A 16,393-nucleotide genomic window follows, 5' to 3' on the forward strand; every position below is an offset into this window, starting at 1 on the left:
TGAATGGGTTTTTAGTTAGATGCCTGAAATAAGGTCTGTAGTTAACACAAGCTGAAGATTTTAAGATTTTAGATTTTAACGTTTTGTTCTACGATATAAAATACATCAGTAAATATCCCATTCGTGAACTTTGAAGCTTTCATGTGTCTTAAAAAAGGCAGCTAAATGAGACTACTAAACGTCATCACGTTGACTCGTCCTCCTCTACAGCCTCGTTGTGTATACTCGCGCTCATGTGACCGTGGTGTAGTTCGTTTATAGCCTAACGTTAGCTTTATACGTCTGCCGATTGCATTTACACTTCAAAAATCATAAAGTGGTGTTCGTTAGTGGAGATTATCTTGCTAAACAAAACGAGTAAGTATTATAAACGTTTGTTTGCCAAAGAGCTTATTTTCTGCAATAATCCAAACTCAATGGAACAATCCCATTGGCTTTTTGTCGAGGAAACAAGGGCGATGATCACTTCCTGGTTGGCCTACAGAAATACGTCATCCCTGGAGCACTCTATAGGATTGTTCCATTTTGAACGGATAAATAAAGGGCAGTTAATTCACGATTAATCTTGGCCAATCATGCAATTAATCGTGATAAAATATTTTAATCGATTGACCGCCCTAGTAAGTGAAAGTGCTAAAATGCTAACTCTTTTCCAGGTTTTAGGATTAATTCCTGTATCACTTGTATTGGCAATTTTCATATCTGCAGTTAACACTGTACCTTTAGATAATCTCAGGGCCTCACATCTAGCAGACCTTGTCACCATAAGCATTAAAACAGTGACCCGACAGTTTGTTCTTCTGTGACTATAAACAACAGAGGGCTGAAGTACTTGTTATGTCTTGTGATGCTCTGTTGTCTGTTCTGTGCTGACGTAATGAAACACTTTCTATCTTTCTCTTCTTTACATTTATCTGTGTGTTATGCTTTAGTATGTATAAATACTGACTACTCTTTGTATTCGGGGCTCACTTGCCACAGTCCACAACAGGTGGCTGTGCTCGTGAGTCCATCTGCAGATGCTTTTCTTATTAATAAATGTTTTTTTATTAAATTCACTGAAAGACAAGTTGTTACCTTGGTTTGTGTCTTGTTTTAACAGAAACTGCCACCACAATTTGTGCCACCACACACTCTATTAGGATTAATGAACATCTCTGTGCTACTAACGTTGTTATTAATGTGCTTCTTTGTGTTGAATCTCTTTTATTGATATTTTTTACTAATTTCTCAGAGGGGTTCTTGGTCCTGGCCTCTGATAGAAAAGCTGCCACATAAATAAAGTTAGAATTGATCGGATGCCTTTAAAAACTATTCAGCTACATGCTAATTTGTTGTGTATCTCTCAGCATGTTGTAAACTTGTAAAGTCGACCAAAATCCCCTCAAACTGCTTGACCTCAAATGCACAGCAGCAGTGTCCAAATGAGCACCGTGTTGTCAGGAGGGAGTGAAAAGAGACACGACACCAGCAGGATTAGCGCAGTTTGGCCTCCTGCCGCTCGCCCTACAAGACGCTGACACGTTTCCTCCTGTCCGACATAATCAGGCGGATGTCCTTTTCTATCCCCCGACCCTCTGAGCTGAGTGGACGCTCGCAGCGCTGCAGCCAAGGTACATCCTTCAACGAGGATTAATCCCCCTGCTCCCCAGATTATTACCAGCTTAGAACTGCTCAATCTTGGAGATACAACAACAAGTAGAGCGCAAAACAAGAACAATATGTTGAGTCTCCGGCACAGCAGATGAGAAATGTACAAAATATTACTAAGAGTGTTTACACTGCGTTTGACAGCGTGTCCTTGATCGGATTTCTGAAGTTGGTTATTTCACGGTCTGAGTGGGAAGCAGGGTTTTATTCCTACTGCACGGCCACGGATGTTTTCAGCACAAGAAGAAAATAAATGTTGGGGGTTTTACACCAAAGAAAAAATTACTTTTGAACCATTCTCAAAGAAAGTTTGCTCCAAATCCAGTGTTCCAATGAGTGTCAATAAAAAACGAAAAACAGCATCTTTCAAGGTCAACAGAGAGGAATAAAAAGAAAAACACTCAAAAGTGAGCGGCGGCGGCTGTAAGGCTTCATTCAGCCCGCCAGCAGCCGCATCAACAGTACAACACAGAAGGTATTGTTTGTGAAGGAGCTGCTGGTGAACAAACACACACACATACACACACACACACACACACACAAACACACACACACACACACACACATACACACACTGAGCTGTTTGAAGAGATTCAGCTTCTCAGACAAATTTGAGAGTATTCTGCCTAAAGTCCCCACTTCACTTCCCCTCCCCCATATTATAGAGATATGATGGGGTTGAAGGGCAGGGGGAGTTGAAGAGGCCGTGTGTGTGTGTGTGTGTGTGTGTGTGTGTGTGTGTGTGTTTTGAAAAACACTGGATAGATTATTGACACCTATACAGACTGAAATCAATGATGAAAACAGGATGTTTTTGCTGCAGGACTCAACAAGCTTTGAATTTGAGGATTTGATTGGGACTTTCTTGAAGAGGTGATGTCTGAATGTATTATAATTTTTGGTGATATTACATTTATTTTTATTAGGGCTGTCAATCAATTAAATGATTTAATAGCGATTAATAGCATGAATGTCCATAGTTAAACGACATTAATCGTGATAATTTTTTATCTGTTCAAAATGTACCTCAAAGGGAGATCTGGCAAATAATTTATAAGCTGCTTTATGCAAATGTATGTATATATTTATTAATGGAAATCAATTAACAACACAAAACAATGACAAATATTGTCCAGAAACCCTCACAGGTACTGCATTTAGCATAAAACATATGCTCAAATCATAACATGGCAAACTTCAGCCCAACAGGCAACAACAGCTGTCAGTGTGTCAGTGTGCTGACTTGACTATGACTTGCCCCAAACTGCATGTGATTATCATAAAGTGGGCATGTCTTTAAAGGGGAGACTTGTGGGTACTCATAGAACCCATTTTCATTCACATATCTGGAGGTCAGAGGTCAAGAGAGCCCTTTGAAAATGTCCATGACAGTTTTTCCTCACCAAAATTTAGCGCAAGTTTGGAGCGTTATTTAACCTCCTTCATGATAAGCTAGTATAACCTTGTTGGTACCAATAGATTCCTTAGGTTTTTGTGGTTTCATATGATGCCAGTATCTTACCATAATACTATGATGAGACAATAATTTGTCAGTACTGGGTTTCTGGCAGCTTACTGTGGACTTCTTCTGCCCTCTAAAGGCCAAAACCATCAAATAGACGCAGCACTGACCTCCAGTAGATGAGGATACCAATGAGGACGATCAGGCCGAGGACGGTGAGGGTGGAGATGACGGCCAGGGGAACCACAGCCTTCCCCTCTCTGTCCAGGATCGAACCGACTCTCGACTCATGGCTGCTGTTACTGGCTTCTGGAGAGAAAGAACGGAGGTGGATAGAAATTAAAGTTACTGCAGGGTGAGAGAAGAAGTCAGAGCGATCACCTGTTGCATACTGGAGGTTTACTATTACTGCGTTTCTCAGAGGATAAGCTGCTCTGGTTGAACCAATGTAATCTATTAACCCGTCAGCAGAGCCAAAGTAACATATAGTATGTGTACTATAAAAAAAAAGTATTATAAACTGGATGTTAGTTAACACTATTAAATATGTAAAAGTGTCACAATATGTTCTTCATACAATTGAACTGTCAATGTTTAGGTCAGTTTGATCAAGTTTGCATTCGCACTATTACCACTTGGAGAGGCAGACGTTGGACATTTCAACCATTTATCCATTACTTTCAGCTAACTATTCCAACTGCTTATTGCTACTGTTAGCATTTGTTTATTACTTTTAGTTTTTTGACCATTTTCAGCCCTTTATTCATTACTATTCGTACTACCTTTTTCACATTTTTCAGCCATGTATCCATGTCTTTCTTTTATTTTTCATTTTTATTTATTTAGTTACTAATTTATTTATTTTTTTTTACCATTTTTACAGACTTATCTATTACTTTTAGTTTTTTTCACAATTTTCAGCCATTTATCTATTGATTTATTTTACCATTTTCAGCCATTTAACCATTACTGTGTTAGCGTTTTCACCATTTTCAACCATGTATCCATTTCATTTAGCTTTATTTATTTATTTATTTATTTATTTAACCACTTAAATCCTAACCTACTGTTTAGACATCCCTGATCGCTTACTAACATTATTGGATTTTTTCCCAATGAAATCATAATTTCTTACTTTGTTAAATTACTTGAGCTACTCCACAATCTTTACAAGAACCTCCTGCCAATTGCAAAAATGCTCCTGGTTGGGAATCACTGTAGTATATTACTTCAACTGACAACTTAAAGGGAATAACCAAATATGTGACAAACCAAACATTAATGACTTATTTTTCTGCCCATTACTGACTATGGCATTAATGATATTTGTAGTATTTCAGTAACAGAGTGCTCAGTGTCATAAGACCAGTTTCCTTACTTACTTGTTGGCATATTCCATTAAGCTTCACAATGAAGTCTGTTCAAAAAATCCTCATCTATGTTTCTTTTACCTACGAAACCTAAACACATTTCATCTGACAGATTACATACCCACATTTCTTGGCTGAAAGATTGATGTCACCATATTCCCAGATCCCATACATACATTTGGTAATACAATGTTATGATTGATGGACAAAACTACTAAAATAAGACTTGAGTTGTAATGAACTGGAATTATCCTGTAAGAGTGATAATATAGAGGGAAATCTACAGGAGAATTAGGCTGAATTTCAATCAAAGGCTGAATTTGCACGTTTAATTTTGTATGCCCATAGTATACCTACATGTGGGGGACTCTAGCTCAAAGACCTAGCAAGTCTCTTATATGATTACAGATTTATATTAAGGCTACAGTATGTAAGGGCTTTTAATGAATAGGGTTTTCACGCTCCACGTCCAATAAACCATGGAGAAAAATCAAAGTATTCTGCTACCATACTGTTAATACAGTACTTTTCCATTTCCTGATTTTCTTTCCATACGTGTCCTCGGCCCAAAATTTAGCGGTGTTCCCAACAACTTGAGACCAAACACCAAAACATGTGAGATGCAACAGGACGACCTAAGAGGATGTTTAATTCAACTGATGAGCTCATTTTTGCCTCCAGAGCAGCTTGGCCTCCTTGAACTATTTGCAGAACTAAAAACTCCAACATTCTCCAATATCTAATATCTACTTCAGAAAGTAACATGAACTGTATTAACAGCCCAGCAATGAAACATGACATTCACATTCACCCACCAACTGCACTAACACTAAACTCATCACATTCAAACCTGTCAAACCTCTTGAAAGAAACACAGAGAGGCACAAAGGCTCATAATCAAAAGTCCATCACAGATCAAGCGAGAAGATTATTCATCAAACTGCAGCAAGGCACAAGCAAAGCTGAGCTGGGGTCAATCAAGCGGCATTATTGTAACTTTGAATAACGTGAAAAGAAAACCTGATGGCTGAACCTGACCTCACTGAGCTGATGCTGCTGAATCCTCCCTTTGTGATAACCAGTAAGGAGAACACTAGTATGGATTAACCTTGACTGGGAGGCTGTTTGTCAGAACTTACCTCTTCTGAACAAACTGACTCAGTTCAGCCGTGAATGGCTGTGTCAGCCCTGTTGACTAGTTCATAAAGCGCCCATTGTGCGCTTTCTACTCTTTGCACCCTCAGAGTAAAACCCATTCATTCATCCAATCATCCATCCAACACATTTTTGTCTGCCTCTCAAAAACCCTGGACACACTGGTGGTGATAATGGGCAAAAGGAAAAGAAAAGGCCCGGGGAGAAGATGGAAAAGGTTATTCGTTTTGGTGCAGAAACTGAAGAGACAAACTGATTCAAAAGAAGATCTGATGAGAATTAAGGACACAAAACTTCCCACTCAAAGTTCCCACTGAGTGATTTTAAATAAAATGATTGAGTTGAACTAAATGATGAAGATGGAGTTCTTGTTATTGTACATCTGGCTGTCACAATGTCAGGGGCACTGATATGGAAATACATTGGGAATATTTTAAAGGACCATATTGGAGTTTTTTTTACCTGTTTTAGCCCAAAATAATCAGTTTTCAGATTTCCTACCTTCCAGGCAGCCATTGGTGCAGCCGATTAGACTGTTGTCAGGCTATTAAATAGGCGTTATCAGTCGCTAAAAGCCCCATAGATGTGGGTCAATAGGGGCCTACTACACCCTCTATAGGTTTTATCATCTATTCACATGGTAGATCACCGAAAGAAGGTATAAAAGAACACGACAGCGACCTCTAGAGACCGTAGTAAGTATGACAGGAGTAGAAGCAGAAGTCAGGCACTGTAGTATAGACAGTGTGAAACGCCATAAGGGGTGGAGGTCGAGGATGATGGATGAAAACAGAAGGTTTGGCGACCCCCAGAAATTATCTCGCGACCCTGCTGGGGATCTTGACCCCCGGGTTGAGAACCACTGATCTATAGTACAGCATGTAGTAGATTTGATCCTCTCATTTAACATTCAAATGATTCACACTACCTTTAATCTCTGTATTACTGTAATCATTAATTGAGGGGATTAATAGAAGTGAATGTATTGTTAATCAATGCACTGAAGCAGCTAAAGGTTTTTAACGAAACTAATCACACATGTTCACTGAATACGTAGATGGATGGATTTAGTTCATAAGAGGAAACAGATGCGCTTCTTCTTTGTTTCTACAGCATCTGACTTCCTTGGGTGCCCTACCAGACCTCTTAGCAAATGCATGCTGGGATAGGCTCCAGCGCTTCACAACCCTGAACTGTATAGGTGGTTTAGAAAATGGATGGATGGCTAGTACTAAAATTGATGATCTCAAATGATGATGAAGATAGTGATGGTACGTCCATCCAGGTAATTGGATCCTGTTTGGTGACTGTTACGAGTGATGTTTTACCTTGCATGCATGAATTTTCTCGCTTTCACAGATAAAAATGAAAAAAAAATGAAATGTAGCTTTGTTGTTGATAGATGGTGGATTAGTCATCTGTTTGATGTCCAGAACTCTTCCTGGGATTTTGCAGGTGAAATGCAGTGTTTTCCCCACACGGACGGCTTTTTTACCTTCGACTGGCTGCTCTTCCTCCGATTCTCTTTCTGTGCGCTCGGAGATACTGAAGTCAGAGGACGTCTCGTTGTCGTACAGGCCGTCACCCTGCCCCGAGCCGCTCTCCTCCTCTCCGCCCAGCGACCAGGGTGAAGCCGAGGTTACCGCAGGAATGGTTGGCGTCGCTGTGCCTCCTACCTCCGAGGTGATGGCACTGCCGCTCTCGCTTTCAAAATAGAACGCTGAGGAGCGTTCCTCCAAATCATCGGGGGACTGGCCGGACTCAGAGGTCAAAGACGGGGGAACGGTGTTAGTGACTTTGGTTGAATAAGGGAACGCGATCTCTCCGGAGGACGAGGTTTGAACCCTGTCCCACTCCTGATCTACGCCCTCCTGGATGTCAGGGAACAGGGCCGAGCCGGAGGCACTGCTGCTAGTGTCTAACGCCTGTCCTTCTGAGGTGGGGGTGACGGGGGATGCTGTGGGTGAGGAAGGGAGGGAAGAGGTTTGTAGGGCGGAGTTCCCATCTGATGCCGAGAACCAGGGATCCCCGACGCCAGACGCTGTGGCTGCAACAGAAACGGCCAGGTCACTATGGGTGACTTGGAGAAGGAGGGAGTGTGAAGAGGACGATGAGGGAGATATAGCGCTATGGGATTGCAGAGGCTGGTCTAAGGACAGACCATCAGAACCCGCCACAGAGAGAGAGTGTAGAAGACCGTCTATACCAACACCAGAGGCAGAAGGGAAGCCCACGCTAGAGTACAGCTCTAAGCTAGCAGAGTTCCAGGCTGAGGACGGCAGAGGTACATGAGGAGAGGCATGCAACCAGGATGAGGACGCCGACGGCTCCAGAGAACAGCCGCACATGGGCTCCACGTCGCTAGCTAATGGAAACCCATCACCGCTGACCTCTGGGAGAAAAGACTCTATTGTGCTCCCCGTGGCGTACCTTGCATCCTCAAACCCGACTGAGAAAGAACGGGACAAGCCCGGAGTTGTGCCAGAGAGGGTGAAGTCACTAGAGAGGAGAACTGAAGGCTGGAGGGTGGGGCTGAGAGACAGAGTTGAGAGTGACGGATCCCAGGAGGATTCAGACGGCTCGGCGGCGGTGGTGCCAGACGGATCCGGCACCGTTTGGAGAGGAGGGGTATCGCTAAACACTGAGAAGTCACCTGAGGGGTCACCTGAAGAGACCGACGAAGATGAAGACCCAGACAACAAATCACCATCGCTATCATTATCATCTACGCCAGGGAACACAGGGTCAGTGTCCCAACCTGACAGGGGGTGTGAGGGGTGAGGGAGGTGAGGCAGGGTGGAGGCAGGGAGCGTGGGGGTTGAAGGAGAAGCCTGGTCTTTGCTAGACAGCGGAGCGGTAGCGGCATGCTGGGAGTCCGATGCGGAGGCAGACAACACAGGCCAAGACGAGGAGGGAGGGTCATGCAGGCAGGTGGAGGGGTCCGCAGTGTCACACAGAGGGGAGGAGGAGGAAGAGGAGGAGGTGGAGGGGAGGACAGAGGGGCGCTCACCGTTGGACATTGGCTGTGTGGTCTGCAAGAGAACGCCACCCAACCGCACAGAGGTCGCGGTAGACGAAAAATGAGGCATGCTGGGACTTGTGGGCCCAGCTTCATCCGAGGAGGACGGCTGGGACGTCGACGACTGGATCACTGGAAGACCTCCGGGTCCAGCAGACACACCTCCATCAGTGGTGGTGTCTTCGTTTATGGGACGCATCAGGCCTCGGTCGGTCTCGGCCTGGATGAAGGACGATGATGTTGTTGTGCTGCTCATGTCGCTAGTACGGGACGTCAGTGTGGTCGTGGTGGTGGTGCTGCTGCTGTATGAAGAAATACCTTCACCACCTTTTGTATTTGCACTGGTGAGTGTAGGAGTAGTGGTACTAACAACACCTTTTGTTTTTTCAGAGGTGTCTTTCGGACTGATACCTCCAAGAACGTCATCTGTCTTTGCATTGGAGTATACAGGAGTAGTGGAAGTAGAAATGAAGGCTTCCTTGGTTGTTGTTGTTGTTGAGTAAAAGGCAGCATTGCCACTGGAGTCAGCATCTTTCCTGGTTTTTGGTGTTAGGGGGACCTCTGGTGGACGTGTGGTGGTACTGCGGTGTGCTGTCTCTTCAGACTGGCTCAGGACTTGACCATCCTGGGTGGATCTGACCGGGGGAACCGGATCAGTGGTGGTTTTCCTCCGACCAGATTCTGCCGTTGTGGTTTTGATGCCAGGTAGAGGTAAAAGAGGTGATCCAGAAGTCGTGGTCCTCGGTGAGTTTGTAGGTGTCCAGGCCGGATCGTAATCCTCGGTTTGGACTGGTTCATTCCAAGGCATGATGGGTTCTTTGTCCTGTTGGTGAGAGAGTTTATGGACAGCGATAAATAACAGTGATAGTTTGAACTAAACAATGACCTGCAGTGTTTGAAGAAAAATCAAAGATTTCCTTACCTCTTCGTCAAATTCATCTGAATCTGGATCCAGTGCATTTTCTGGAAAAAGGCACAGGTTGCATCATTAGTTACACAAAGTAAGTCAAAACAAGAACTGAAATAATTTTTAGAAAATGTCAAACTCATGGAATACACAATTTAACTCTTCCCTACTTTGATCTATACATTTGTCTGAGTTGTATTTAATTGTTTAATTGTTAATTTCCTGAGGTTGAAAATGAACAAAAAGCAGAGACAAAGGTGTGACAAAGGGTAAAACAATTTGAAAACCCTGGGACGGTTTGATTCTGGATGTTTCAGAAAAATTAAAAAATAAACTTTCAGTTCAGTTTTGTTTACTCTAAACTTTAAAAACTCTGGATACTCTCAATAATGAAATCTGAATATGAATGTGTTGCAGGTGATGGATGTAAATATGTGAAATGACAATGGGAGAAAATGTAAAGGAGGGAAAGGTTGTACACATCACTTCAAGCAGTATGTTGGCTTCATGATAAACACAACACAAACATGCAGCATATCAGACACATTGGGACTTTCATGCATGGATTCCCCCAAAGACACAAGCAAACACAGAAAACCTTGAACAAAAAGCATTTGCAATTAATCATTTGTCTGTTTCATCCCCCTTGTGAAACCAAACGAGCCAAGAAATGAATTTGAACTGACAACTCTCAGCTGCTTCCTCTGATTGTTTTAACCTTTTTGGTATTCAAACCAAACCAGGGGATAAAACAAACTCACAAAAAGAGTTATTTGCAAATACCACATATGTTGACCGAGCCGAAACGCACAGCACACAGCGGGCATGTCAGGGGGCAGGTGGTGGTGTGGCTCTTACCTGTCTGAGGCTAAGTCACACATCATGGAGACCAGATCAAACTGGTTTGTGAAGCATGAGGTGAGGTTTTACAAGTTTAATGAACCGGGTTTGAGGGAGATTACTCAGGTTTTGGTAGCTAAATAACTTATATTAATCAATGCAAAGATAGTGTTGAGGTATATTTGATGAATAAAATCAAAATGACAGGAAAAGCACTTGGTTTATTGTTCACATTATTAGTTAATTCATTGATTAGTTGATCAACAGATAGTTAAATAATAAGTTTCAGTCAATTATAAAAAAAATTATGTGAAAATATTGTAATCAATTCTATCAACTTACAAGTAATATTCAAATTAGAATGCTGAGTAACAATCTAATATTAAGTAACTTGTTGTTAGCCCCTGCAAAAATTATGCTAATAACTACAATAAGAAACCTAAAGGAAATGTATAAACGAATCACAATTTAAGAGACAGATATGATTATTATTGATAATGCAAGGGCTAAAGTATTGATTTGATATGCTATATTGATAAATCTATGGCTTAGTTGTAATTTACCTATGACGTATTTATGATAAAAAGTTGTCAAAAATAGTTACCAGAACATAATGTGATGTTTTTATATTGATTATTTTGTCTAACCAACAATAAAAAGACAAAAAAACAAATATATATTTTGACATAAAAATAAACAGTGATATCTTGATATAAAACATAAAAACAAGCAAAAATATGCAGATTTATGAAGCTGAAATATATATATATTATATAATTTGACTATTTAAATATGTATTAATCAATCAACAATATCATAGATTTAATTTTCTTTTGATCAACTAATGGTTTAATTGGCTAATAATTACAGCGGTAGTCCTAGCTAGCGTTGATGTTGAGTTAGTCGAGCTGTTGTAGCACTAAACTTACGTATCTTTATGACCACTCTAAATAGCAAAAGCCTTTGTTAGCTGCCATCATGCAATCTTGTACTTGGACTTTTGTGGAGTATATGGCAACAGTTGCAATATTTTTAGGTGCAGATAGGAAATGTTAGCACAAACAAACAATAGTGTCACAAATACCCCAGTCTCGTAAACCTACTAGATGTTGCAGAATAACACCCATTCATGCAAGCTGACACTGAAATAGGATGCAGGTTATTTTCTTTTCTTTGTCACAAGACATATTAGTTTATTTAATATAAAGTTCAGTTGAAATACAAAGTTACTATGATTATCTTTCATGTTACACAAAATGCTGCTGCACACATGCAAACATTTCTCTTACTGTGAGAGGCAGAAGGAAAAGGACGCCAAGCAATGAAAACAAAACAAAGATGGCGACTTTGGAAAATACACCTTGACCCCAAAAACCAAGCATGTTCTTTCATCTTAGAAATATATAGAGAAAGCAGAGTACACAGAGAAACTTGTGAAACACATAGAAAAAGACGAGTCAAACAACAGCAGTGCATATGTGTGAACACTCTAAATATATACCCCAGAGTGAAGGGAAGGGAGGGTGAAGAGTGAAGTAAAGAAAAATCTATCAGCCGTCTCATTCAGGGTTCAGAGGGAGGATGAGTGAGAGGATGGAAATGTTTCTAAAAGAAAAGAAATGTGTCTGGTGATAAAACATAAGACCAGTAAAGGAGAACAAGTAGAAGAAGTGAATTTCACTGCACCACTAAAACTAAACCATATCAGAAATCACTCCTGTAAATTTGTTGTTTCATAACTAAGTAATTGTAAGTCTATTTTTCACTTTTGATATTAGCTAGCAGTCTCCTCATGGCTACAGTCTTTGTGTTAAAGATTGTCTAGGTGTTAAAAGCCTTTTGTTATTACTGTTTTTTTATATATATATATATATATATATATATATATATATATATATATATATATATATAGAAGCCCATCTCTGACAGGAAAAGAAAAAAATTAAGAAATGTAAGGAGGGAAATGAGTGAAAATACTCATGTAAGTCAAAATTCTGACTTAAAAACAAGATACTACGTGAAGTATTTTAGCCATTTTAAGTCACAATTTTGAGATTATAAATCCAAATTTTGACTGAATTTATAAGATATAAAAATTTTGATTTACAAAGCCTTTAAAAAAACGTGTTAGATAGTAAGCCATAAGTATGAGATAGTTCTGAAATACTTTCATAAAATACTTATATATTATAATACATTTATTTTGAGATATTAAATCAAAATTATTAGATAGCATAAATCAAGTTAAAATGTTGCAATTTTTATTTAAAAAAATAATTAATTGTACTTACTAAGTTATAATTTCTACTTTATAAAGTCATAATTTACACTTAGTAAATCATAATTTTGACTTTATTCTTGTTTTATCTTCTTTTTTTTCTGTCGGGAATGGGCTTCCATAGTTTTGTCTTCCTCTACTCTTTCGTTCTTAGGTTTTCAGTCATACTGCTCTGCTCTAAGAAGCCAGAGAACAATTTTTCTGTATTTAAACTTTACTTTAAAAAAATAAGAAAAAGAAAAAGAAGAGAAATATTGCAGCGTAAAGAGAAATATCTGTACAGTTCATCTGCCGAACTCTACGCTCGGTCTCGGGCACGGTCGCTCTTACCGGGGTCGTCGACGGGCATTGCGACCGTCAGCAGGTCGCTCGGACGTCCGTACAGACCGTTGGTGCAGACCGCCACCACCTGGACCACGTAGCTGGTGTTGGCTAACAGGTCATCGAGTATCGCCCCCTGGTGGAGGGAGAAGGAATGACAACAGTTTTGAAGAACCATATTATTTTCCCAATAACACCATCAATTTTACGTTGATTTCCTTCAAGACAGTTGAGTTCATTTCTATAAGCATCAGTTTTAAAGGAACTTAAGTTACTTTATTGTCATGTGGTAAAGCAGTGGAGAGCAGGGACTGTTTACAAAACCGTCTAAACATTCTTCAATGCAACAATAGGCGGGTTTCCGAACAACGTATTGGTGAGAGGTGCGGCGAGGCCTGGGTCTGATAAACAATAACTGTAGGGAGGAGATCGAGGTCAGAAAACACTGGACTTTCACCCAGGAGATCGCTGTTCGTGTCCCGTGTGAAACCAAAAGTCAACGTTGATTTATTTGTCAAGTAACTTCCGTACTTAAGTCACGCCACTTCTGGTGTTATTTTAACCCAAATCACAATATTTTCTAACTAAAAACTAAAGCTAACTATGTATTTTTGTTGCCCGTGCCAAAGACAAATTTCCATCTTATACAAATCTAATGCAAAATAAAGGAATCTGAATCTGAATTTGGTCGGACGTCTGGATATTAATAAAGTGTTGGATGGTTTTGTACAGAAACTAGTGAGACAGAATATCTGGTGTAAAGACAGCTCAATGTGCTATTGAGTGTCTATGGCTGTTTTAATAAGTTTTGTCAGGCTCTATGATCAATGTCTGACATACTTTTAGATTTTCAGTGAGCAACTTGGTGACAGCTGCTAATTGAGGCCTGATGGAGGTGGTAGACTGATCACACAATGCATCATTAACTACTTTGAGGAAATCGTTATTGATATATTATGAACTTGTGGACCCTCCCTCTCACCACATCCTGGTCTCCATCGGTCAGGTATGTAGAGCGCTCGGGGTTTTCTACGCTGGCCAGTCGGTAGGTGACAGAGTACTTCTCGATGCTGGCGTCGTACACTGCCCGCGGCCGCTCCCACGTCACCAGCAGGCTGCTGAGGTTGTAGGGCACCGCCTGGATGTTCTCCGGCTCCGAACTGCACACTGACAGAAGGAGACAGACGTGAACAAGTTAAGAAAAAAAGGGTCGGGAAACACTCTTCTAAATTCCTAATTTGTGTGCCAATCCTGGCCCGTCACTTTCACTCCCAATCCTACGTTCAATTTGTGATAACAGGCCTATCTACAGATTGTTCCTAATTAAACAAATATTCACACACTATGACCTCAGGGTGAATTGCTGCAGAATATAAAAGATCTATCCAATAACACAACATTTCTGAGGCTTGGATATCCAGATCTGCCCTGATCCTGATGAAACACTATACCTCTGTGTAGTAAACATCAGATTTAAAGTGATGCTTTTGTGTGATTCTATGGAGGAAATCTGTTTTTTTACGGAACTGTTGATTAAATCAACTAATTGGTTAGTCGACAAAATCATATTCGTAATCGAGTGTTAGTCAAGTAAGAATTTCTTTGGTCGAGGACAGCCCTAATCAAAAGCTCCTTAATAGTAATAAATAATAATGATAGCTAATAATTTTCCTATTCTGCCTTTTCTGTGTTCAGTTCATACTGTAAGACTTTTCATTTGCTTTTTATTTTTGTAAAGAAAAATTATAGGATAATTTATTTAAAATGTATATTTGTTGTTGTTGTTGTTTATTTTTATAAAAAATATTATAAAGTATTTCAAATGTATATTTATTCTACTTTATTTAAAATGTATATTTATATTATAATTTAAAAATATATATATATTTATTATACTTTATTTAAAATGTATTTTTATATTATAATTTATTAAAATGTATATTTATTATACTTTATTTCGAATTTATATTTATTAGAATTTCTTTTAAATATATATTTGTTGTTGTTGGTTTATGTTGTTGTTTATTTTTATTAGAATATTATAATTTATTTAAATTTAAATTTATTTAAAATGTATATTTATTATAGTTTATTTAAAATGTATATTTATATTATAATTTATTTAAAATTTATATTTATATTATAATTTATTTTAAATTTATATTTTTTGTTGTTTTATGTTGTTGTTGTTTTTTTGTTTTTTTATGTGGACCCAAAGAATATTGTCTGATACTTTAGGGTAATTCATAGAGATCTAAATACAGAATAATTAATTAATTAGAAAAGTATATATTGATTCAGAAAACCAAACAATTAGAAGTGAAATTAGGTTGATGGAGGCTCTTAATGTTCCTTCCCATGTTTTTAAGAGTCTCCTGCACCCTGACAATGATTGTGGGTCAGAGTTGAGATTAGAGGAGCAGAGATAATGCAGATGACAGACACTCTGAGGTCTGGATTATATCAGATTAAAAGGGTCTGAGGATGGATGACAATAGACGGGAGGAGGCTCCATCTAGATAAACAATGACACATTTCCTCCTCTAATGGATCTGAGCTCTCAGTAACCTCTGACCTTTATCCTCTCTGACGGATCAAAGTGGAAACGTCACGTCTACGTGTCAGAGATGCTTTAGTGGTAATAAAATCTGTGGTGTACATACATACATGTGCAAAACTGCTCAGTTTACTCAGGGATGTATGTTCCCACCCAGGAAAATACTAGCAGTGACAAAGACAGTGAGCCACTAGAGGGCAGAGAGAGCCAGAAGAACACATGTATAAACCTCACAGGAGCATTTATTCACCTGTTGACTTGTTCACTGTAGTTTTCTACCAAAGTTACATCTCTGACACTTTGATCTTCAGCAGTGCTGATAAATAATCAGAATTAAAATAGCACCATAAAATCAAGTGAAGGCCAAAATCTGACAGAAATCACGTCAGCTGGGCTAAGAAACTTCAGTTAATCCTCAAATACAGACATATATTTAAAAAGTGCATGAGAGGTAGTCATACTATAGTCTACACAAGGACATTTAAACATTATTAGAAATTATTTCCTTACACACAGATGCCTCTTTCACACAACTGAACTGAAGATCTAGACTCTCTTTTTATAAATGAAATGACTTTAATCTATGCTGTGAACGGTGAAGCCAAAAGAGAATTTTCCACAAAGTTGCCGACCATAAATCAGTACTGTTGATGGTGGTTAATCCCGTTTTTTACCTTTTGTTTCCAAGCTGGATTGTTCCATTTACAAAAATAAAGGAGATTTTGGTGTTCCCTCATACAGAGTCATAAAGTGTTTCATATACAGTAAGCTGTGTATTCACATTTTAATCTGACAATTTGTGATAATTTAGGGACCTTAAAAAAGGATCAGACG

General features: G+C 39.4%; 1 protein-coding gene across 7 annotated transcripts in view; it reads right to left on the bottom strand.

The window, feature by feature from the left end:
• ptprz1a (protein tyrosine phosphatase receptor type Z1a) overlaps positions 1–16,393 on the bottom strand; it is a 92,947-nt gene that overhangs the window by 21,363 nt on the left and 55,191 nt on the right. For 4 of the 7 annotated variants that reach the window (XM_037767388.1, XM_037767387.1, XM_037767393.1 and 1 more), the window contains exons 9-13: positions 13,985–14,169; positions 13,012–13,138; positions 9,579–9,619; positions 7,133–9,479; positions 3,283–3,421 (exon numbers count right to left, since the gene is read on the bottom strand). In XM_037767388.1, coding sequence (XP_037623316.1) covers positions 3,283–3,421; positions 7,133–9,479; positions 9,579–9,619; positions 13,012–13,138; positions 13,985–14,169 — 2,839 coding nt within the window. The remainder of the gene's footprint in view (positions 1–3,282; positions 3,422–7,132; positions 9,480–9,578; positions 9,620–13,011; positions 13,139–13,984; positions 14,170–16,393) is intronic. The other 3 variants (XM_037767392.1, XM_037767394.1, XM_037767391.1) reach the window with 2 other exon arrangements.

The sequence above is a fragment of the Sebastes umbrosus genome, chromosome 4 (genome assembly GCF_015220745.1).
Source record: "Sebastes umbrosus isolate fSebUmb1 chromosome 4, fSebUmb1.pri, whole genome shotgun sequence".
NCBI classification, from domain to species: domain Eukaryota; kingdom Metazoa; phylum Chordata; class Actinopteri; order Perciformes; family Sebastidae; genus Sebastes; species Sebastes umbrosus.